We start from the raw sequence: 25,173 nt of genomic DNA, 5'->3' as shown, positions 1-25,173 counted from the left end.
AGGGCGGCGGCCGCCATCTGGCGGGGCCCGGGGACCTGGTTCTTCGGGCAGGTCGGGTCACTGGCATAGTGGCCGACTCGCTGGCATCGATGACACGTCACGTTAGCTCGGAACCCCGGGCGCATCGGGGGGTTTCCCCGGCCTGCTGGGGCCGGGGTGGCGTTAGTGGGCGCGGCCGGGACGGCGTCTCTGCCCCGGCCCGGGCCTCCTCCTCCTCCTCGGGGACGATGATGACCTTGGTTGGTTCTGTTCTGCTCATTCGGCCCACTCCAGGCCACTCGGGTGCTCTCCCACCGGTCAGCCTCGGTGGCGAGCTGCCGGGGTTCAGTCAATTTACTGTCGAGGAGGTGCTGCCTGAGCTCGACGAAGCAGTTGTTGGAGAGGTGCTCCCACACAATGAGATTGAAGAGTTGTTCGTAAGTGGTTACGTTGTTACCCTTGATCCACCCCTCGAAGGCTCGGCTGAAATAGTTCACGTATTCCAACCACGTTGTACCTGGGATCCGGGTGCAGTTGCGGAACCTCTGGCGGTACATTTCGGGTGTAAGCCCATATCGACTGAGGAGGGCGGCCTTCATGTGGTCATAGGACGTCATTTGATGGTCCGGAAGCTGCAGCAGGGCATCACGACCCTCGTTGACGAATCTCCCGCATAGACCGGCTCCCCAGTCACTTCGAGCGACCCGGTGGGCGGTCATGGGAATCTCATAGGCCTTGAACCACTGCTGTATGTCGTCGTTCCGGTGGTATTCCCGGACCACATCCTTGGGGATGTGGACCTTCTGCTCGGTAGGACCCGGGGAGTGCGGTTGCTCGGGCACCCCTAGGTTTTTGTTCAGTTTGCGTATTTCTATCTCCGCTAGTTTGCACTCGTGCTCGTATGCCAGTCTTTTTTCTTCGAGGTCTCTCTGTCTCTGTTTTTCCTCTCGCTCTTCTCTGAGCCGTAAGTGTTCTAAGTTTATTTTTTGTTCCGCCAGTTTCAATTCTCCGTCTAATCTGAGTCGTGCCAAGTCTAACTCGTGTAATCTATTTTTTTCCCGCTCTTGGATCTCTTCACGGGAAGGGCCTGTTCTCCGTTCCTCCGTCCGGGTGGTGTTGACTTCCGGGGCTGCGGGGTCCCGGGGGGTTGCGGTATTTGTCTCTGTCCAGGCCTCTAGGGCGTTTTTGAAGTCTTCTTTTGTGCTTAGCCCGATGGTAGCAATGCCTAAGTCCATGCAAAATTGTTTGAGCTCTCGGTGGTTGTATTCTTCCAGCTTTTCCATCTGGAACTTCTCCGCCGATCCGCTCTCTTTGGTCGTCATTGTGGTTTTAGTCGTAGGGTGAGTTACTGTCTGTACGGTACGCGTTGGTTCGGATCGCGCCGCTAGCCACCAATGTTAGACGGAGACCTGGAGGGTCGGCCGAGCACAGTGATCGCACAGACAGGTAACTTCCCCCCCACAGATGGACACCACACAAAGATCAGGGTAACACCTTTTATAGGCACTTCTGGTAGTAGAGTGGTACGATACAAGGCGATCAGGACACGATGATCCTATCAATTCTAGTCTCTAGTAAGGGAAGGGGGTAGCGGGACAGTCTTGGTACCCACGGGTACGGAGGTGTAACGGTGATAGCTCACAATCCTCGAGCTCGGTGTTCGGATGGGTCAGACCGCGGCAGCGCCGGCAGGTCCCGAAGAGGTCGTAGGTGGCAACGGGCCGCGGCAGCGCCAGCAGGTCCCAACGAGGATGAAGGTTACAACGGGCCGCGGCAGCGCCAGCAGGTCCCACGAGAATGCAGGTTGCAACGGGCCGCGGCAGTGCCAGCAGGTCCCACGAGGATGAAGGTTACAACGGGCCGCGGCAGCGCCAGCAGGTCCCACGAGGATGAAGGTTGCAGAGGGCCGCGGCAGCGCCAGCAGGTCCCACGAGGATGAAGGTTGCAGAGGGCCGCGGCAGCGCCAGCAGGCAGGACAATAGTTCACAAGGCAGGGCTGTGGCAGCGCCAGCAGTCCGTCAAGGATGAGTTCGTCGCGGTGTCTCTCGACTCCAGGATACAACTGCCTTCCTGTCCTGGGGCGGCCTCAGTTATAGGTCTGGCGCCCTTTGATGTCCGGACCCTCGCTCTTGGAGGTCGGGAGGTCTGGGATGAGGGAGTCCAGACACCCAGCAGGGGGGTGGAGCCAGCGCCCGAGGAGGCTGGGGGTGCTCGGCACCTGGCGGGGGAGAGCCATCGACACTTCTTACTCCCATTGACCTGCCAAGTGGTCCGTTCACCTCCTGGGTGGAGGGTGGTGCCGGGATGTCGGGGCCTGGCCAGGCCCAGGGTTGGGGTCGGGCTGAGGCCGCGCGGCCGCGTGGTGCCATGTCCAAGATGGCGGCTGGGCCGGGCAAGGTGCTGACGGTGGCCCGGGCCCTGTCCTGCGGGGAGGGAGCGAGCCCTTCATGTGGCCTGTCCAACAGATATAGTGCAAAATCTGGTCTAGCAAAGGAAAATTTTGACGTGGTCACCTCTAAGGTCAAAAAACAATCGCAGCAATGGGACAACCTACCTTTATCCTTCCTTGGCTAATCAAATCTACTCAAGATGTCAATTCTACCAAAGTTTACCTTCATTTTTAATGCAATCCCATTAGAATTTAAGCCATAATAGTTAAAAAAAAAAAGCCCAGGGTGAACTGTCAAGCTTTATTTGGGGCAGGAAATGGCCCAGAGTTGCATGGAGGAAATGTGGGGAAAAGAAAGAAAACGGAGGCATAGCAAGCCCTGATCTATTACAATATCAAAGAGCCTTCCATTAAAAAAATTTCAGACAATTATTAAAAAACTCAAGTCAATATACTCCTATGTTTCGTGCTTTGACGTACGGTGCTCCTGACCTTGCTAATCATTTTTTATATACGTTCGGGGACCCTAAGTTTAAAAAAAAAAATTAGATTAATGACTCTTTATTGGGCCTGCAAGTTATGGTGCCCGGTCAGGACGATATTACAAATTCCATACTTTAGCTGTTATGCATCAATATGGTATTCTCCAGGAACCCCCGAACGCCTGCAAGATGTTCTGGCAACTCCGATGAGAGGAAAAGGAATATGCAAATGGGGTCAACTATTGGGGGGAACACAATTAATTTATTGGCGTAAGTTTCAAGAGATTACAGAAAATGCGGTTTCTCGCTTTAAATACTGCCAATTGTTAAGATGGGCTCGAACTTTGAAACAAGGGTTGATTTACTAGGAGATTCAGGAGTCTAAAATTGCATTGCAGCCAAACTTTAAAAACGAGATTTCAGCGTGGTACTGGTTACTGATTCAGTCAATAGACGATCCCAAAACATGGCAAGCGGAAGCTTGGAGGAGGGAGCTTCCGGAGCTGGATATAGAAGCGTTATGGCAAGTATCTATATCGCATTTATGGTTATATGTGAAATCTGCTCCATTAAAGAAAAATCACTTTTTTACCATACACAAGGCATAATGGACACCTCGAAAGTTGGCGAAAATGGGTTGTCAAACGGTAAGAAAATACCAGAAATGTGGAGAACTTAATGCAGATGAATCGCATATGTCCCGGTGGTGTCCCTCCATCCAAGAATTTTGGCAGAAAGTTGGTGAAATCTTGTCAGAACTGGTGGGTCAAGAAGTTAAGGGGAGCTTGACTTTGGTCATTTTCGGAGTAATTCCTGAAGAAGAAAATATTGGTGACATTTCTAAATATTTATAGGCTCTTATTTTTGTTTTGATACTGTGAGCACGTAGACAATTATGTATCAAGTGGATTTTAAATGTTCCACCTGTAGAGTCTGAATGGATAAACTCAATCCACAGGATAGCTAGAATAGACAGGGGGATGCGGCTCAATAAGAGAACAACGGGGCATATTACCAAGGGCCTTATCGCCGCTTTAGCGGGAATTTTTCCCGCTAAAGCGTGATAATTTTATCGCCCTATTACCTAGCTGTCGCTAACACCCGTTAGCGACAGCTATTAGGAGATAGCGATCATCTTGGGGCCCACTTTGCATGTCAGTGATAATTATCGCTAATGACATGCAAATTGGGCGTGCCAAGATGTTAGCGACTGGAAACAGTCGCTAACATCACTATCTCCTATTACCTACTTTTGGAAATAATCGCGCTAAGCGCGAATATCTCCAAAAGCTAACGCCTGCCCAGAGCAGTTCTTAGCCATGTTATCCAATGGAAGGTGGATAACATGGCTAAGAGCATTCTCACGATAATGCATGAATATCGCTGATTTTTCAGCGATATTCATGCATTTCTCAGGATTTTTACCACTTTTGAGATAAACCTTGATAATATCAAGGTATCTCAGCGGTAAAAATCATCGGAGCGCGGCGATATTATTATAGCTGCTAACCATGCATAGCGATAATTATTGCTATTGCTTGGTAATATGCCCCAACATTTTGGAGTTTGTGGGATAAATGGGCAGGGAAGGCTCGCCGATTATTATAGTTAGAAACTCTTCACTTTACACACAAACACAGTATGATGTCAAGATTTTTTTTTTCTTTTCTCTTTTCCTTCTCGGATCTCTCCTCCTTTTCTCTCTCTTCTCCTTTTATTTTTAGCTTTGTCCCCTTTTCGCTTTAAGTTTCTATAATATTGTAAAATGTTCCCGGTTAATCCAATGATTAGGTATCAGCAAACACAAGACATTCTCTGGTTAAGGGCGTTATCAAGAAGGATTGGTGACCTCTGGAAGAGAATCTAAGTAGATTCCTGTGATAACGGAGATAAGAGAAAACTGCCCATGCAATGAAAGGAACCTGTGATGGTAACATCGCCTCCCGTAGGGAGAGAGCGGGTTTCGTTTCGCAGCGAAAGTGAAGGAAACTGGTTGGTAATCTCTTTTATTCTCCATCAGTATACTGATCAAACATATGAGGACAAAAAACAAAAAAAGAGAGGCTTTTTAGGGTGTCACATATTCAAAATGCCATTTCAGGGTGTCAAAGATAGTACGTAATCCCACTCAGCAGCGTATCACATGTGTCCAAATTCATGGCATAAAGGCTGTCATTTACGACCAAGAAAAGACAACAGGGCGTAATTCGGGCTCAAATATGTACAACCACGATGCAGAGAGTTGCAACCTGTGACTTAAGTCCCACAACCTTAGCAACATGGACGTGAGGGGGAATCACTGACCCTACATTCATCCATACTTCCACACTCGAATGTTCATGGACATGACACATCTGTGTGATTATGAATGTTTAATGCACATTCAGTGGAGTGTTGAAGCTGGAGCCGTACAGGGCCCTGCAAACCCCACTTTACATTGTTGCCCCGTGGAGGGCCAGTCAGAGTCCTTCAGGGAATGACAAGTTCATTGGAAGAGTTCAGTCCGCACTCTGAATGCTGTGTCATTGGCAATCAAACAGAACATGGCTGTCCATGTCGAGGTCCAAGGTGCGTGTCACAGAGTGTATCGGACGACACTGGAAGGTGATGATGCAGAGGGCAGAACCCAGCAGAAACAGGCCATGTGGCGGAGATGAAAACGACCGCTTCCTTCTTACCACTAAAGCTGAATCATCCGCATCTTCATCCTCTGATGTTTCATGTGCCTCACATGTGGGTGGTGTTGTTTGTCTGCAATGTGAGAAGTTGGCCTGGCATATGATGCCCACTATTCCAGCGGGCACCTTGCACCAGTCCAAACGACCCTTATTGATGGTAGGTTAAAGACAACCTTATAGAAAGCTATCCTAGTGGTAGCTGTGGAGAGCAGCCTTCAGGCTAAGTCTTGAAGTAATGTAAAGCAGCTTGTTTTACAGGTCTATAATCTCGTGAATGACCAAATGAAAAGAGAACCACAGAAGGTATATATAAAATATATGTATTTCATCTAAACACACCCCTCTAGTCTCTTTATGAGGCTAGAGGCAAAAGTAGATACAGTAAACTTATTTAGCACACAGTAAATTAGAACAATATATGGTTAGCCCTAGGTGCATCACAAACTATATACTAAGTAGGTGGTTTAAGAACCACGACAGACATAGAGACAAGGCCTAGAGCCTGTAGAACCATTGGGGCAACACGGACCACCCAAGGTAGTGACACAGGAGACCCAAGGGGGACGTGTGCAGTGTCCTAAACACAGCCGCGAATCACCATTGACTTCTATGGAGAAAGTTGCTATTATAATTTTAAAGATTAGGGACACTTAGGAGTGGACTGGGAGCAAACCCCTTGAGAAATAGACAGTTCGAGAGTCAACACCCACGGGAGCACCGGAGTACTCGAGTTACCTCACCCAGGAAAGCCGGGTGCATAGGTGACTTTTCGGGTCGGGTTTCGTTTTCTATGGCGATCTGCGGAAAACTGCTGCAGGTGTCCAAATGGAAAGTGTCCGGATGGATCCAAGGGTGGATCGGAGATCTGAAGAACCTGAAAGCAGAGGGGACAGAGTCTGGGTCACTAGCCAGTGACCAGGAAGGTGATGAGCAGATGCCCACCGATGTCAGGTGATTTCAGTTGCAGGAGGTGAAGCTTGACTCTTCAGCCACGAGGACCAGAAGACGTTGATGACAACCAGGAGCTGGATTTGAGCTGCCCACAACGGATGTCATGCGCTGTGGTGTTGGTATCCGGATTGGGCCCAACAAACCTTGGCAACAGCGACTCATGCAGAAAGCAAAGATTGGCTTCAGAGCAGACCAGCAAGGTCTGAGGGACTCACCCTTTGGAGGGGAGTCAGGGCACGTCTGGAGCAACAAGGGAAGCCCAAGAAACAAAAGAGTTACCTTCGTTGGCACCCACCAGTCGACGGACCAAGGATTGCGAAGGGGCCTCAAACAGAAATGCTAGAAACGGGCCCACGGAACACCCGTGGAGTGTAGGCACACAATCTTCGGTGTAGATGGTGCTCAGGGCTTGGACTACGAGTAGTCCAATGCACAATTTTGAGAAAGCTCTGGAAGTAGGTGCACTAACGAATGTGCACAGTGTCCAGGAGTTTCGGACCCACGTCTCTTGTGAATGCTGCGGGTCTCAGCTTTGCTGTGATCTCGTGTCGGCCTCGGAGATGTCTGAAAGTCCATGTACTGAGTCGCAAATCCTTCGGGATCTGGTGGGAGCCTTGGAAATGAAGACCGGCAAGATGCTTCTTTGGTGCCTGTTTGAACAGGGGAGTCACTCCTTGACCCAAGGGAGATTCGTCCATCTTCTAGTCGATGTAGCATGTCGAAGGTCCAGGATATATGTTGCAGAGTTTCATCCAAGTATAATCTAAAGTCATAAGGACTGTGTTCCCATACTTATACTAAGTTTAGGGGTTGGACTAACTCTAGGGACCCACCTATGGGAGGACCCAGGGTGGGGGTGGTTACACCCCTTCCCCTTTCTCCAGTTTCGTGCTAGAGCAGGGACTGAGTCCCCCTGCAACCGGTTTGAACTAGGGTATGCACAGGGACACTAAGGGCCCGATTCACAGAACTAACTTAAGACAAAATCCTAAACTTACTACTTTTGGTATTCACAGAAGTTAGGATTTTGTCTTAAATTTGTCTTAAGACAAACTTAAGACAGACTTAAGACAAACTTAAGACAAAATCCTAACTTAAGTCTGTCTTAAGTCTGTCTTAAGACAAGCTTAAGACAAAATCCTAACTTCTGTGAATACCAAAAGTAGTAAGTTTAGGATTTTGTCTTAAATTAGTTCTGTGAATCGGGCCCTCCGTGTGCCCCGAGCACTGTCTGAAAAGCATTCACTGAATGCACCCTCCCAGCCCCAATACACTAAAGCCTGTCTGGGGAGGTGGATTACACCTCCCTGTGACAGGAAACCTATTGTCCAGGCCTCCCCTGCCGGAGTTTCATCCAGTAGCAGGAGGTCAGACTCGTGTCTGTGGCAGCAGCATCCATTTTGTGATTCTGAGGCTCTTTTAAACTATTACCGGTCAGGTAAGTGTGTACATGTCTCTCCCTCTAGAAGGGTGGAATGCTACCCCCGACGCCAGGACTGGCAGGGGGGGTGGGTGGGGGGTAGGATTCTAAAGTGTTTGACACCAAACAAGACATGTTTTGATGCAGCCATTCCAAAGTTAGCATTTACCACGAGGTTATAATGCACTTAAGAGTATATGGTATGGCTGCATCACAGAACAGCCTCCGAGAATAGATTCCGAAAGCTGCAGAGGGGTCCTGCTCATGCCTGGGCACCCTCTCACACAAAACCAAGCACGCTGCCTTCAGGATTTTTAAGGCCTGCCATGTGAGTGACTTATAGGTTTATATGTGCCTGTCATTAAGGTAGATATAAGTAGCCTATATCTTAGTAAGGGGTGCCTGCACCACCTTAGCCAGGCTGCAGTAGCAGACCTGTGGTGCCATTTTGGAAGGCTTCCCAGATGTGGCATAATACATGCTTCAGCCCCTGGTAGGCCTCTGGGGTACCTATGCCCTTGGTATCTAAGGTACCATATACTAGGGACTCACAAGGGTAACCCCGTAACCAAGCTGGAGTGTACCTAAAGTACATGCAATCAATGTAGAGAGGAAGCAGCTAGGCTGGGGTCCTGGATAGCAGGGCCTCAGCCAGACTAAAGTCGAAAAACAGTGAAACACCAGCAAAAAATGGGGGTAACCATAGTAAGCAGATCCTACTCTCCTACATGCAAGAATGTGTGGCAGTGACACATCAGTGCCAGGAGGTGAATTGTCTGCAGCACTGTGTGGCACTGACACTTCAGGGGGCGGAGATGTGGATGGAGTAGCAGCAGCAGCATTCATCCACGCCAGGCCTTGTTGCAGCGATGCCATCAGGAGGGTCTGCAGGGCATGGAAGAACCCAGCTACATCTTGCTGGTGTGCAGCCGTGGCCTCCATTCTTTCCGACTGCATCCGCTCCATGTTCTCCATGATCCTCCGCATGTGTCCCAAATCCAGGCTGACATCGCTGGAGCCATTCTGACTAGACAGTTGTTCTTGTTTCAGAGTCAGGACTTCGGCGATGTCAGCCATGGATGGTTGGAGAGCATGGAGCGGACTGTGGGTGTCCGTTAGGGACTGTGAGTGGTCCCTGATGCGACTTAGACACCCACGTTTGGCATCTAGTTTGGATGCCATGAGGTCGAACCCCACACGCACCTGTTCAGCCACCTTCTCCTGGCATCCCAACACACGGCGTTGGATGGCCACGTGTTCTTCGTGGGGGTCCTGGGAGGCAGCCGTGGTGGTGGGTGCTGCCTGCTGTGTGGTCCGTGCAGGGCGTGGGGTCTCCTCGATGCAGGTGGACTGCCTGCTCCTGGAGGTGGGGTGCCGATGGTGTCCATGAGCTGTTGGAGGGCATCGGTGTCGATGATGTGGAGGTCCACTTCATCATCAGTGAAGAGATGTTCAGTCTGCTCTGCAGGAGGTGTTGATTTTCCTTCTGCAATGTGAAGGGGAGATGCAAATTGACATGGAGTTCACATGTATGTTGACGCATTGTACATGTTTACATACAGACTGTATGACACTGTATATTGTGACTGTTTGGGAAGAGCTGCCTATTTGATGCGGGACAGTGGACATTTCGAAAACATCACGGACGTGTGTTAGTACTTGTACATTATCAACTCACATTTCTCTGCTAAGCCAAATGTGATTGGCCAGTTTCTACACACAAGCGGCACCAGTTGTGTTCTCTGTTCTGTTGTGGACGTGTTGCGGTTTGTACCACATTGTTGTCACTGTTGATGTGCTCTGCATGTTATGTGTGTGTGCTGCATTTTGGGGGAGTCGCCCCTGCAGCTCTGATTTTGCAGCCCCTTCTCTCTTACCTGTGGTGTGCCTTTGATTCTGTGCTTGTACAGTGCTGTGATTTTGCATACTTGGGTACATTGGTCTCATGGTGGGAGTTGGGGGCTGGGGCATGGTCTGTCCGCAGATGTGCTCTACTTAATTGTGCATGTGTGCCATTGTGACCATCTCCCTCCATCCCGTCAGTCCCTGGTCGTTACTCACCCTGGTGCTGTTGTGTCCGGTCATGCTAAGCAGTGTCCGGTCCCTCAACTCCTGCCACCGTCACCCCACTGATGACTGTGGACACTATTTCCTCCGTTTCGTCCAGCTCCTCCTGTGGCGCTGGACTCCCACCTCCAGTCTGCATTGCTGCCTTCCGGTTATTGGCGAGTTTCAGCTTGGTTTTGAGCTTGACATTCCAGCACCTCTTGACCTCTTCCATTGTCCTCTTTAGCACTCTGACTGCATTCCGCTTGTCGACGATGTCCTGCCATATTCCATTTTTTGTTGCCAGTGACACAGTGGAGGTGACGAACAGTAGTTGATGCTGTTCTATCACCTCCGTTATCAGGATCCTGTTTTCCTGTGGACTGAACTGTGTCTTCCTCTTCTTCTTGTCCTCGCCCTTCCCTGACCCCACAGGTCCCAGGCTGGTCCTCCGGGGGGATTGTGGGGTTCTGGTTGTCCTCTGTACGTGTTCCAGCTGCCTCCATGGTGCTTCGCTGTTGTTTGGCTTTTGTTTGTAGGTTTTTTTTCTACTTTTTTGTGATTTTTCCCTCCTGATGTGTGCTTTTTTGAGGTTGTGTTTCACATTTTGGTGGCGTCACGTTGACTTTATCGCGGACATTATCGTGGGCCTATCACATGGTAAAACGGTGTTGTGAATACAACGTTAACACAGTGTTATTTTCCTATGATAGACTGCGATAAGAAGAGTTACGTTAAGCTACTTTTGCTATAATGAACACACATTCTTGAGAATATCCCCCCAGATTTCAGGCCCTTCCGCAGATGCATTGGTAGGTCCAGGCATTTTCAATCTCTGTCGCCACCCTAGGGTCAGGCACGTAGAATTCTACACATCCCATCCCACCAATCACTGCTATTTGGACTGAGTAGAGTAAAACAAGTATAGATAATATTTCTAAGACATTCCTTTTCATTTGCTTAGTGACGGTAGCTGTCTTGGCTTGGCAGGTCAGTGGCTGTTGCAGTACGAGAGTTATAGCTTCCTGTTTACCACACTTGTGTGCTTATACCACCCGCTTCTGACAATCAACTAGTGCTAAAATCCATGTCCAAAACCTTGAAAGTAATTGTGCAGCTCCTAGTGAAACACTTGCATATGATATTTGGAAAGAATTGTGTTAGGTTGAACGTTTGTCACTCTTCAGCCATCTTAGTTTGCCATGTGGTTTATACTGCTAACCCATGAGTTGCTTTATTTCAGACTTGAAGGATCTTGACCTGTACGACGAGGGATGGCAAAAGTCACTTCTAAAGGTCGACCCCGACCGGAACATCCAAATCCGGTTCCAGAAACACGGGGACCCGTTTGTTGGCATTGCCCGCTACTCGGTTCTGGAGAACCCGACTATCCCGGAAGTGATCGCACAGGTGGGCGGAAATAAACACACTGTGATCGTCTTCACGGCTGCCACACACTTCAAACCCTTCCCCCTGCACATCTTCATCCGCCGCGTCATCAACATCCGCAAAGCCATCCAGGGGTTGCTCCTGAGGAGCCCCGACACGAAGGTCATCCTCAAGACTGAGAACACCAGTTTCCAAGATCAAAACTTTGAGAAGATCAGTGACTTTCATGGCTACGTTCAGTACCTGATCATGAACAGGATGCTGCAGGGCCTGAACATCGGCACGGTGGACGCCTGGGACATGACCACGGCCATGGCCTCCAACAATGTGCACCCACCGCCGAACGTCATCGAGAATGAAATTAACCTCCTTCTCACTTTCCTCTGTTGACCCCTGCAGAAGACACATAGTTGTATGTTTATGAAACAGTGGTGCAGCGCAGTGCAGCAAGTCACTGGGAAAAGGCAGGAATGTACCACATTCATCCAATGCAGCACATTCCTGTCCTTTCCCCTTGCGTTAGCGTCTTTTTGGCACCCTCTCTCCAACACAGGCACCTTTGCACCATACAGGGGTGCCTCCGTTGTTTACAGGGTTTTTTTTGTGTAGGAAGGGGCACCTTCCTCCACAAAAGCAACCTTGAGAGGTGTGTTCCTCTCTCTATTTGTGCTGCAGAATGCAGCACACGTAGAAAGAGGAAATAATGAGGAGAAATAACAATATTGTCCTTGTTACACCTCACCTCGAGAGGCAAAAGATTTTGGAGCATTCCTAGATTTACAAGTCCTTGTAAAACTGGGAATGCGGCAAAATCCATGGGTGTTGAGTGAGAAAACCCACCACACCGCCCATGGAACGCCCACCACACCGCCCATGGAACACCGCCCACACCGCCCATGGAATGCCCACCACACCGCCCATGGAACACCCACCACACCGCCCATGGAACACCCACCACACCGCCCATGGAACACCCACCACAGCGCCCATGGAACGCCCACCACACCGCCCATGGAACACCCACCACACCGCCCATGGAACACCCACCACACCACCCATGGAACACCCACCACACCGCCCATGGAACACCCACCGCACCACCCATGGAACGCCCACCACACCGCCCATGGAATACCCACCACACCGCCCATGGAACACCCACCACACCGCCCATGGAACGCCCACCACACAGCCCATGGAACACCCACCACACCGCCCATGGAACACCCACCACACCACCCATGGAACACCCACCACACCGCCCATGGAACACCCACCACACCACCCATGGAACACCCACCACACCGCCCATGGAACGCCCACCACACCACCCATGGAACACCCACCACACCGCCCATGGAACACCCACCACACCACCCATGGAACACCCACCACACCACCCATGGAACACCCACCACACCGCCCATGGAACACCCACCACACCGCCCATGGAACACCCACCACACCACCCATGGAACGCCCACCACACCGCCCATGGAACACCCACCACACCGCCCATGGAACGCCCACCACACCACCCATGGAACACCCACCACACCGCCCATGGAACACCCACCACACCACCCATGGAACACCCACCACACCGCCCATGGAACACCCACGCTCCACCCACGGAACGCCCACGCTCCACCCATGGAACACCCACCACACCGCCCATGGAACGCCCACCACACCACCCATGGAACGCCTACCACACCGCCCATGGAACGCCCACCACACTGCCCATGGAACGCCCACCACACCGCCCATGGAACGCCCACCACACCGCCCATGGAACACCCACCACACCACCCATGGAACGCCCACCACACTACCCATGGAATGCCCACCGCACCACCCATGGAACACCCACCACACCGCCCATGGAACACCCACCACACCACCCATGGAACACCCACCACACCGCCCATGGAATGCCTCCCTTGTGCAGAACAAGGCATCGCCTTATTCCAGATTCATGAGGCCTCTCAAAGCCGAGGAAAGTGGCTTCATTTGGCTTCATAAATCTGACTTAGAGGCTTGCGTCATGCATGTACCACTTTGTGTGGTTCAACCGATATGCAAGCCTCCTATAAATATGGCCCAAAGTATATTAACCTCTTCCAAGCATGGACAGGGTGCGCAACGCCTCAGGGAAGCAGCAGGACCAAATAAAATATACCAATCTTAGAGTGAGTTATTGTATTTTATGGGAATGTAGTTCAAGTGGACGACTGACAAAGGAGCACTCTCTGCTCCCACCCAAGGCACAGGGCTGGCCTGGGGTATCCCCTTGATTTTCATGTGCTTTTAGAACTGTTTGCTCACTGACTCACCATCTTTAAGTGCAAACATGTGGACCGCACAGTCCAGGCTTCCAGAAGGGTAAACATGCCTCAGAAGGTGAACGTTCAATGTTTGAATTATTGCCAATGTGTGATAAGTGTGCATTTCATCAGAAGCAATCCTTTATTTTCCCATCCACCAGAATATGCTCGGATGTATCCAAAGTCCACAGTGCACGAGGTGTTAACAAGACTGTGGAACCTTGTTTTAATCTCCCTTCAGTTCATGCACTCTTTGTTATATCAGCACTACATGCAAGTGCGATCATCTGAAGACCACAGGTTGGAATCAGGAGTAGGTACACTCAGCGGTACATCCTCAAGTTACGCTTAGCATTGCATTCTTCTGTGAAGAGAGGGTAGCCATGTTCCTTTTTCTAACAAAGGCGACCTTCCCATTCACCGTTACAGCTAATATGCGTTTACTTCTCATTTCTATGTTGCAGGAGATCCTGTATCGAAACATATCCTTTTGTACAAAGATTCGTGTTTTCAATTAAAACTAATTATAACCTGTAAAGATCCACAATAATAGCACTCAATAAAGGATTGTCCCGTCGCTGCTTTTTCTTTGCAAACAGAAAAAGCACATTTATTACACGCACACTACTCAATACTTTGCATCAATTTACAATTATACATAAGTCTGGTGGAAATAACTTTTGATGACATTGTGTAATCCTGTTTGACCCCCCTAAAAGGGTCAGGTTCACCAAACTACATGCCAAAAATCACCATCTTAGGTTGGCCTGGGCGGTAAATTCCGTTCTGCTCGCGGAATTTGAGTAATTTTGCGTTCCACTGAGAATGTGGAATTGCCCGAAATTCTGCGTTCCGCAGCTTTGCGGAATTTTTTGCTTGTTTGTACTTTCAAAATGCGTATTCGTGAGATATTTCCCCCCGAGCGCACAAACACCGTTCGCAACAGGAAGAAAGCATCACGAACGGGCAGAACAAGCAATTCCATGTGTTCGCGGAACTCTGCGTGCTTGCGGAGATTTTTTACCATTTCATAGAGCTTTGCGTAGCGTGACAACACAAATTCCGCCCACCCCTAATCTTTGAAGCAAATGCAATGATCTAATAAATCTATGAATGAGGGCACATTTTACTACTCCTGGGCAGTAAATTACGCTCCGTGGGTGTAGTTCACAGGTTTTTCTTGTCACTCTGCGCTCTTCTTGGAGCATGGAGTTCGGCAAAAACTGTGTTTGCTGCGTGGTGGAGTGTACCGGCCGTCACACCTAAAATTACCTTCACAATTGGCTTGTGTGCTGAAAGCTCCGTGCATTTAAGCTTCTGACTAGTCGGATAGTTTGTTTATTAAAAAGAATAGAAATACTCCAAACGTGCTGTGGCATGTGTCACTGAGATTAAGTAGCCAATGATGCAAAGAGTGTAAGAATAAGACACAGGCCTTCAAGCGGATGAATAAATCAGGTGGCACTGAATTGGAGAATAATATCACTTCATCACTACAGCGCAACGAGAAGGCATATTTCAGAGAGCGCTATATTAAAACACAAATTAATAACCAGGGGTGTTGCACTGGCTTTTGGGGTGCAAGGGAGGAGAATGATATCCCTTTAGGGGGCCCCGTTTGGCCAAAGGCCATTTATTAACTGGTTGAACTTTGAGTCACTGGGGCCCCTCATCACATTCTGCGGGGGGCATCATTTTGCATTACACCACTATGCAGAATTACAGGTTCGGTTTAAAAAGTGAGGGTGTTTCTTTGCAGGCACGACCCTGACAATCCTGCATGCATTACACCAACCTGTACTGTGGGTAAGTACCTGCAGAGCAAATGTGAGATGTGATCCTGCGATGTCTGAAGACTAAGCAGCCAAACTGCAAGTGCACAATATGTTTTCACAGGGTTGCGTTTTCTGAAACGTACAGGTTGACTCTTTGGAAAACTCTCAACTGGCGTTGACTTCAGACTACTTTCTTCCTTTTCTCAGCAGGGGGTTCACATTTCCTAAAATATCCCGGTTGCATTTTGGGACACCCGGTCCCAGTAAAGGTGGTGGAAAGTTTCCCGGTCTGGGATGCTGCAAAAGTCTGCATCTGATGTAAGCTTACTCCGTATATAATGATGCCTGTACCTTTTGTCACAGGAATCACATCCCCGATAAAAAGTGCTTTTCTGATGCTGGCGCCATGCTGCAATGGCAATCCATCCACACGGGGCTGAGGTGAATGTGTTCTTACGGAACTCTAAAGTAAACAAAAAGGCTAACATGTCTCAACCAGTGAAGTGTTATTGATACCCTATTGCAATGTTGTTAGATTTGGGGGTCTCTAGTTGGCACAGGCAGGTACTTGTGACAAGTAGGGACCCTCTCCTCTAGTTAGGACAAGGGGATACGCACCTAAAATAACCCCTGCTCACCCTCTAGGTTGCGTGGCGGGAGCAGTCAAGGCTTATTTCAGAGGCGTTGTAAGTTAAACAGTTGTGACTACATACAGTAACCCAGTGACAACACTACAAATGGACACCACAAAGGTTTTATTTAAAAAAAAAAGTAGACTTTATATAGACTTACCACAAGACCATAAATGACAAAAATACACACTATAATCACTTTAAGATGGTAGATTGAAAGCTTAGTTCAGTTCAGTTCTTAGATGCGACACTCTGCGTCAATTTACCTTAAGTTGTGTTGCACTTACACGACAAGCAATGTTGCATCGATGGGAAATGCGGCAAAGTCAGGTGCAAACAAATAAAGACAGGAAGATCTTCCAGATGCGGCGCGCTTTTCGGGGATGCAAGAAGTCCTCGGTTCGATGCGTGGACTGCAGCGGCGACACCTTTACAATGCGACGGCAACAGCTCCAGCGGCGGCGCTCTTCTCCCACGATGCGTGAACCTTCCGCTCGATGCAACAACTACAGCGGCGACATCCAAGATGCGACGGCAGCAACTCCGACGGTGGCGCGCTTCTAGGGGATGCTAGGTGCTCTTGGTCGATGCGGCACACTTCTCTCTGACGCGGTGCAGTGCGAGAGCTCCAGCGGCGACACCCTCCTTTCTCCGGAGTTGCGACAGCAGGCACAGCAACGGCAACACGCTTCTTCTTGTTGAGTTACGCTTCCAGCTCCTTGCGACACGCAGTTCCTCAGAAGGCCCAAAACAGCAGCAGGCACTTCCAAAAGAACTCGGGGGAGCTGGGGATTGAAGTCTGTTGTCCCTCAGACTTCAGCAGGAGTCAAGCTCTTTTCCAAGCCCTTGAAGATCCTTCACAAGTTGAAAGCAAAGTACACAAAGTTCCTTTCTCCTTCCTTTGGCAGTAAGGCAACCACTGCATGTCAATCCCCCAAGCAGCACTTCAGATTGGGAATAGTCTCTCCTCAGTTTCTTCAGGTTCCTCTGGTCAGTAAAGGTTTCTTCTTGTAGTCCAAAGTGATCTAATTTCATGGGACCAGGGACCCAATACTTATCCCCAGAAATCCTTTGTTCTCTGAGGGGAGAGAGGCCTTTGCCCAGTCCAAACCAGTTCTGAAGCACTCTGTTTACCAGACTTCTCCTTTCCTTTCACAGTGCAGGGCATGCACATCAGACGCCCCACAGGAGGTGGAGCCAGCATTATGGAAGGCAAGTACAGTCCTGGAGCACTTTGTTTACAGGACTCCTTCTCTTCTTTCAGTGTACAGGGCAGAGACATCAGACACTCCCCAGGAGGTGGAGCCAGCATTGTGGAAGGCAGGCACAGCCCTATTCATATTCCAGGTGCACTCCTCCCTCCCATCTAGATGCAGATCTCTCTATTCACCACTGGGTGACTCAGCCTGTCTCCTGGAATTCCCCAGACCTGTCACTCACAAAACCAGACATAGGAATACACAAACTAGCAGAGGCAGGTTTGAATGGTTAGACAAGCAAATACCTACTTCCTAAAAGTGGTATTTGCAAACACAGAATATTAAAATAAACTGTACTAAAAGATGTATTTTATTATTCTGAGTTCCGGCATACTAAACTTGAATTTCTACCATGTTCTCTGAGACAGTTAGGATTATAAAATGTAATAACTCTAACAGCCCATTCTGGCCTATGGAGAACAGGTAGCCTTGCAATAGTGAAAAATGAAAATGGCTGTGATTCACTATTTGGACATGCCACACACATTAGGGCTTGTCCTACCTTATACTTACAATGCACCATGCCCTTGGGCCTACTACCTAGGGGTGACTGATATGAAGAAAAGGGAAGGTTTAGGGACTTGGAAGTGGGTGCACTTGCCCAGTCAGCATGACAGTACCTGACTGTACGCAGGCTCTGCAATGGCAGACCTTAGACACACTTTACAAGGCTGCTTCTGTGGGTGGCACAACCAGTGCTGCAGGTCCACCAGCAGCATTTGGATTACATGCCCTGGCACACTCAGTGCACTGAAATAGGGTCTGACAAGTAAACCAAATAGAAAAACATGGAACCACTGATTCATACATCAATTTACAGTAGGGAGCACTTGCACTGTGGCACTGAATAGCAGTGGCACAGTGCGCAAAGCATCTAACACAGCAAAAACACATGAGGCAACAGCAAAAAAGGAAGGGAGACCCACGCCAATGGTGCCAGGTCTAACACGTGTCCCCTCCAGCTGAAAAGTGGGGAGAACTACCCTAACTCATGGGAGTTCTCTTCACTAAGGTGGAAAAATCTGGACAGACCATAAGCGTTGGTGTGTTCTGTACCAGGGCGGTGTTCCACCGTAAAGTCCGTACCCTGTTGGGAGATGGACCACCTCAACAGTTTTGGATTCTCACCCCTCATCTGCATCAACCATCTGAGGGGCATGTGATCTGTCTGAACCTGGAAGTGAGTCCCAAACAGGTATGGTCTCAGCTTCTTCAATGCCCAGACCACAGCAAATGCCTCACGCTCAATAGCACTCCACCTCTGTTCCCGTGGAAGAAACCTTCTACTGATAAATGCTAGAGGTTGACCTAGGCCCTCCTCATTCATCTGTGACAGAACAGCCCCCACACCATGCTCTGAAGCGTTTGTTTGGACGATAAACTCTCTTGAGTAGTTGGGTGCCAGGACCACGGGCACCATGCACATGGCAGCTTTCAGGGCCTCAAAAGCTTTCTGACAGGGGTCAGTCCAGATCACCTTCATGGGCTGCTTCTTGGAAGTCAGCTCTGTCAAGGTAGCAACAATGTTGTCATAGCCCTTGACAAACCTCCTGTAATACCCTGTGAGACCTAGGAAGGCTCTCCCCTCTGTCTGGGGTTTGGGTGGTTCCCAAGCCAGGATGGTTTCAATCTTGGGTTGAAGGGGCTCCACCTGGCTGCTCCAAACGTGGTGTCCCAAGTACACCACGGAACCCTGCCCGATCTGGCATTTACTCGCCTTGATTGTGAGGCCTGCCTTCCGCAGCGCCAACAACACTTCCCAGAGGTGGCGCAGGTGTTCCTCCCAACTGGCACTAAACACTGCAATGTCATCCAGGCAGGTGGCACTAAATTCCTCCAGCCCAACCATCACCTGGTTGACCAACCTCTGAAAGGTGGCTGGGGCATTCTTTATCCCAAAAGGCATAACACGGAACTGGAAATGCCCATATGATGTGGAGAATGCTGACCTCTCCTTGGTCCCATCAGTCAAGGTGATCTGCCAGTACCCAGATGTTAAGTCAAACGTGTTGCGGTACCGTGCAGCCCCTAGCCGATCTATGAGCTCATCAGCTCTGGGGATGGAGTGCGCATCAGTCTGCATAACTGAATTGAGCCCTCTGTAGTTCACACAGAACCGGAGTTCGGGTGTGGCACCCGGCGCTGCAGCCTTCGGGACCAAGACCACTGGGCTGACCCAAGGACTGCTAGATGACTCAATCACCCCAAGTGCAAGCATCTTTGAGACCTCCTCTTTAATGCAAGCCCTCAACCTGTCAGTTACCCTGTAAGACTTGTGCTTCACAGGTAAGCTGTCTCCTGTGTCCACATCATGGACACACCAATCTGTGACACTAGGAACCAGGGAGAACAGATCAGAAAACTGTCCCAGCAACTGGCGGCAATCATTCTGTTGCTCAGGGTGGAAGAGAGGTTAACACCATCTACTGGCCCATCTTGCTCTGAGGCTACCAAGAGGTCAGGAAGAGACTCAGTCTCCTCCTCCATCCCAGCATCTGTTGTCAAGAGCATGCCTACTTCAGACCTCTTTAAGTAGGGCTTAAGGCGGTTGACATGTTGAACCCTCAAGGGGTTCCTAGGAGACCGCAAGTCCACCAAGTAGGTAACTGGACTCTTGCGTTCCACAACCTCAAATGGTTGGGTCCACACTTTCTGGCCAGGATGAACCTCTACCAGAGTGGCATTCTGGTCATACCTAAGTATGGGCGCAATTTGCGAATTAGCGGTCCGCGAATTCGTGCAAAATCGCAAAAAAATCTGCGAGTTCGCAAATTTCCCCGCAAACTTGCAGATTTTTTTGCCATTTGCACAAATATGTGACCACGTGTGCCTGTAACTTTGCCAGTTCGCCAAAAGGCGCCGAGGTCCCATGAGTGAGCTGGCCATTATAGTGGGGACTGGCGGGAAGACGTTTCATACCGCTAGTGTGTGGTGGACGGGGCCAAACGGGCGGGTCTTCTATGCGAGTTCACATGCATCTTTTTTATAAAGGGTCAGAGACCGAGCAGAGCAGCAGATGAGGAGAAAGCAGCCTCCTGGTCACATGAGCTGTTAGAAGCGGCTGTCTCTAGTTGGCAGAGGTATACACTTCTGACAAATAGGGACACACCTTTTCTAGTCAGGGCAAGGAGATCACACACTTAGATAACCCCTGCTCACCCCCTTGGTAGCTTGGCAAAGCAGACAGGCTTATCTCAGAGGCAGTGCGTTAAGCATTTATGACCACATACAGTAATAAAGTGAATACACTACAAATGGACACGACACAGTAGTATTATAAAAATAAGTATTTTTATATAAGGTTTAGCACAAGACCAAATAACGACAAAAATATACCACAGTCTTAATAAATACTCTTGGAAGGAAAAATAATAGTTCAAGCACGGTTTCTTCTTAGCACAAAAGTCTTTAGTATCAAAAGCAACTCTTCTTCTCTAAATCAAAGTTCTTGGCAACAATGTAACCCACACGGGAGTCACACGACGTCGAGGCAAAGTTAATCCAAAGGTTCGGCGTCGACCGCGAGGAGCGCTACGTCGAGCCCGGAGTCGCACAGACCCCAACAACACAGTACCTTGGAAAAGTGAAGCACTCGATGATCAGCGGCGTCGAGATGTCCGGCGTCGCGTCTTCGGCGTCGATGTCGATGTTGCAAGAGTGAGCAGCGCTCACGGCGTCGAGAGGGCTCGAAGTCGATGCGATCAGCGGCGGTGCAGACACGGGGTCACTTGGAGCTGGAGCCGAACTCACTACTCACTGGCGTTGCTGCTGGCGTCGATCGGGCCCGGCGGCCGGCGTCGAGGAAGCGGGACACTGGAGCCGTTACTCACGATGTCGAGCTGGATTCGGCGGCGTCCGTCGGCGTCGAGATTGCTGGATTCTTTCAAAGGTGCTGGATTCACAAACTCCAGCAAATAGCACTTTAAGCAGATGAAGTCCTTTAGCCCTGTGACTTCAACAGGAGACTGGCACTCTTCCAGCCCTTGGAGATTTTCTCAGCAAAGAGTGAGAGTACACACACAGTTCCTCTCTCCTGGTTCCTTGGCAAAAATAAAGAAGCAATGCAGGATTCCCCCAACAAACAGCACTCTGGCAGAAGGGGTAGGCAGTCCTTAGATCAGCAGGCTTCTTGTCCTTGGTTCAGGTTTCCTTGTCAGAAGTGATCTGATTTCTTGGTTCAGGGGTCCTTCTCTTATACCCCTTTTTGGCTTTGATCCCTTTGTCCATGCAGGGGAATTTCCCCCCATCCTGGGTTTGTTGTGGGTGTTGCCAGGCCAGAGCACCTGGCCTATTCACTGGGCAGGGCAGAGTCCTCAGCCGCTCAGCAGGAGCGGAGCCAGCATTGTCACTGGCAGGGGCAGGGCCATCAGCTGCCCGGCAGGAGGCGGGCCAGGAAAGTCCCAGGCAAGCACAGAGTCATCAGTCGCCTGGCAGGGGGGCGGAGCCAACATTGTATCAGGCAGGGCAGGCTATCAAGAGCTACTCTCCCCTACTCTCAAGGCAAATGCCCCACTCATCCCACACTGACTCATTCAGACTCTCTGGAGCCACCCAGCTCCTGTCACACACACACCAGAACCAGCAGAGACCGGTAGACAGTTAGACAAGAAAATAGCTACTTTCTAAAAGTGCTATTTTCAAACACAGAGTCCAAAAACCATCCACACAAACGGATGCGTTATTAAACCCTGAGTTCAGGGATACCAAACTCGACATTGCACCATGCTCCCCGAGCCCGCTAGGATTATAACATTAATAATCCTGGCAGCCCATTCTAACTGATGGAGAGCAGGCTACCTTACAATAGTGAAAAACGACTATGGATGTAATTCACTATTAGGACATGCCAACCTTGTCAGGCTTGTCCTACCTTATGCTTACAATGCACCCTGCCCGTGGGCCTACCATAGGGGTGACTAACATGAAGTCAAGGGAAGGTTTAGGGACTGGCAAGTAGGTGTACTTGCGCAGTCCTCGTGACAGTCAGACTGCACGTGGTCTGGCAATGGCAGACCTTCAGACATACTTTTACTAGGCCGCTCTTGTGGGTGGCACAACATGTGCTGCAGGCCCACTAGCAGCATTTGTATTTACAAGCCCTGGCACTCCTGGTGCACTCTACTAGGGACTGATAGTAAACCAAATAAGCCAAACATGGAAGTCAATCAATACAGCAATTTCACATAGGGAGCACTTGCACTGTGGCACTGATCAGCAGTGGCACAGTGCCCGAAGCATATACCAGCAAAAACATCGTAAACAGAGGAGGCAAACAGAAAAAAATGGAGGAGAGACTCATGCCAATGATGCCAGGTCTAACACGTGTCCCCTCCAGCTGAAATGTGGGGAGAACTACCCTTACCCTAGGGAGTCCTCATCACTAAGGCGGAAAAATCTGGACAGACCATCAGCATTGGCGTGATCTGTGCCAGGGCGGTGTTCCACCGTGAAGTCCATCCCCTGTAGGGAAATGGACCACCTCAACAGCTTTGGATTCTCACCCCTCATCTGCATCAACCATCTGAGGGGCCTGTGGTCTGTCTGCACCCGGAAGTGAGTCCCAAACAGGTAGGGTCTCAGCTTTTTCAGTGCCCAGACCACAGCAAATGCTTCCCTTTCTATCGCACTCCACCTCTGTTCCCTGGGAAGTAACCTCCTGCTGATGAAGGCTACAGGTAAGTCTCGGCCCTCTTCATTCACCTGAGCTAGAACAGCCCCCACGCCATGCTCTGAAGCGTCCGTCTGAACAACAAATTCTTTAGAAAAGTCGGGTGCCTGGAGTATGGGTGCTGTGCACATTGCAGTTTTCAGGGTGTCAAAGGCCGTCTGACAGGCGTCAGTCCAGTTCACAAGTCGTGGCTGCTTCCTGGAAGTCAGCGAAGTCAAGGGGTGCACAATGTTACCATAATCCTTGACAAACCTCCTGTAGTAACCCGTGAGACCCAGGAAGGCTCTCACCTGAGTCTGGGTTTTGGGCGGTGCCCATGCCAGGATGGTATCAATCTTGGGTTGCAGGGGGGCCACCTTGCCGCTCCCTACTTGGTGCCCCAAGTACACCACTGAACCCTGCCCAATCTGGCACTTACTGGCTTTGATTGTGAGGCCTGCTCTGCGCAGGGCCAACAACACTTCCTGGAGGTGGCACAAGTGTTCTTCCCAGCTGGCGCTGAACACTGCGATGTCGTCCAGGTAGGCGGCACTGAAATCCTCCAGCCCAGCCAAGACCTGGTTGACCAACCTCTGGAAGGTGGCAGGGGCATTCTTCATCCCAAAGGGCATAACCCGGAACTGGTAGTGCCCATCTGGTGTGGAGAATGCTGACCTCTCTTTTGCCCCATCGGTCAAGGCGATCTGCCAGTACCCAGACGTTAGATCAAACGTACTAAGGTACTGGGCAGCCCCTAACCGATCGATGAGCTCATCAGCTCTGGGGATGGGGTGCGCGTCAGTCTTGGTGACTGAATTGAGTCCTCGGTAATCCACACAGAACCGAAGTTCCGGTGAAGCACCAGGCGCTGCAGCCTTTGGAACCAAGACCACGGGGCTGGCCCAAGGACTGCTAGAGGACTCAACCACCCCTAGGGCAAACATCTTGGAGACCTCCTCCTTGATGTATGCTCTGACCTTGTCAGTCACTCTGTAAGCCTTGTGCTTGACAGGAGTGCTGTCCCCGGTGTCTACATCATGGACACACCACTGAGTAACACCAGGAATCAAGGAAAACAGATCAGGGAATTGCCCCAACAAATGGCGACAATCCTGCTGCTGTTCAGGGGTCAGTGTGTCAGAGAGGACAACACCATCCACTGACCCATCTTGCTCTTTTGCATGCAGGAGGTCAGGAAGAGGCTCACTCTCCTCCTCCATTCCAGCATCTGTAGCTAGGAGCATGCCCACTTCGGACCTTTCTAAGTGGGGCTTCAAACGGTTGACATGCAGGACCCGCAAGGGGTTCCTGGGAGACTTTAAATCCACCAGGTAGGTGACATCGCTCTTCTTCTCCACAACCTCGAATGGTCCAGTCCACCTGTCCTTGAGCGCACAAGGTTCCACAGGGGACATGACCCAAACTTTCTGTCCAGGCTGAAGCTCTACCAGAGTGGCCCTCTGGTCGTACCACCGCTTCATCTCCTCCTGGCTGGCCTCCAGATTTGCCTGAGCAAGATCCCTGAAGCGCCTAGTCTGGTTCCTAAAGGCCAGCACGTAACTGTATACATCCTGGGGAGGTTTCCTGGGAGATTGCTCCCAGCCTTCTTTGACCAGACTCAAAGGTCCTCTTACCGGGTGACCATACAAAAGCTCAAAGGGGCTGAACCCTAGAGACTTCTGTGGCACCTCACGGTAAGCAAACAACAGGCATGGCAAGAGGACGTCCCATTTACGCCTCATTGGTTCTTCAAGACCCATAATCATGCCTTTAAGGGTACGGTTGAATCTTTCAACCAACCCATTACCTTGAGGGTGGTAAGGAGTGGTGAACTTATAAGTTACCCCACACTCCTTCCACAGAGACTTCATATAGTTGGAAATGAAGTTGGTGCCCCGGTCTGACACCACCTCTCTGGGGAACCCCATTCGGGAGAAAACACCCATCAGCGCCCGTCCCACCACGGGGGCAGTCACTGTTCTGAGAGGGATGGCTTCCGGGTACCGTGTGGCATGGTCCACCAAGACCAGGATGAACCTGTTGCCCAGGGCTGTCTTGGGGTCCAGTGGCCCAACAATGTCAATCCCCACCCGGTCAAAGGGGGTACTGACCACGGGAAAAGGTTGGAGGGGAGCCTTCTGCTTCCGCCCGCTTTTCCCACTTGCCTGGCAAGTCTGACAGGTCTTGCACTGGATGTCT

The 25,173-nt window shown here is 50.3% G+C and overlaps 1 protein-coding gene across 1 annotated transcript in view; it reads left to right on the top strand.

Annotated features, from left to right (window-relative positions):
* The window catches only part of LOC144763103 (NXPE family member 4-like), a 208,481-nt gene extending 196,604 nt beyond the window's left edge, over window positions 1-11,877 (top strand). The window contains exon 6 of the mRNA XM_078648399.1: window positions 11,189-11,877. Within this exon, the coding sequence (XP_078504525.1) occupies window positions 11,189-11,724 (536 nt within the window). The 3' untranslated portion in view covers window positions 11,725-11,877. The remainder of the gene's footprint in view (window positions 1-11,188) is intronic.
* The last annotated feature ends 13,296 nt before the right edge of the window (window positions 11,878-25,173 follow it).

Source organism: Lissotriton helveticus, chromosome 6 (assembly GCF_964261635.1).
Source record: "Lissotriton helveticus chromosome 6, aLisHel1.1, whole genome shotgun sequence".
Lineage (NCBI taxonomy): Eukaryota > Metazoa > Chordata > Amphibia > Caudata > Salamandridae > Lissotriton > Lissotriton helveticus.
Note: the sequence above shows the minus strand (reverse complement) of the source record. Positions and strands in the feature narration are given on the sequence as shown.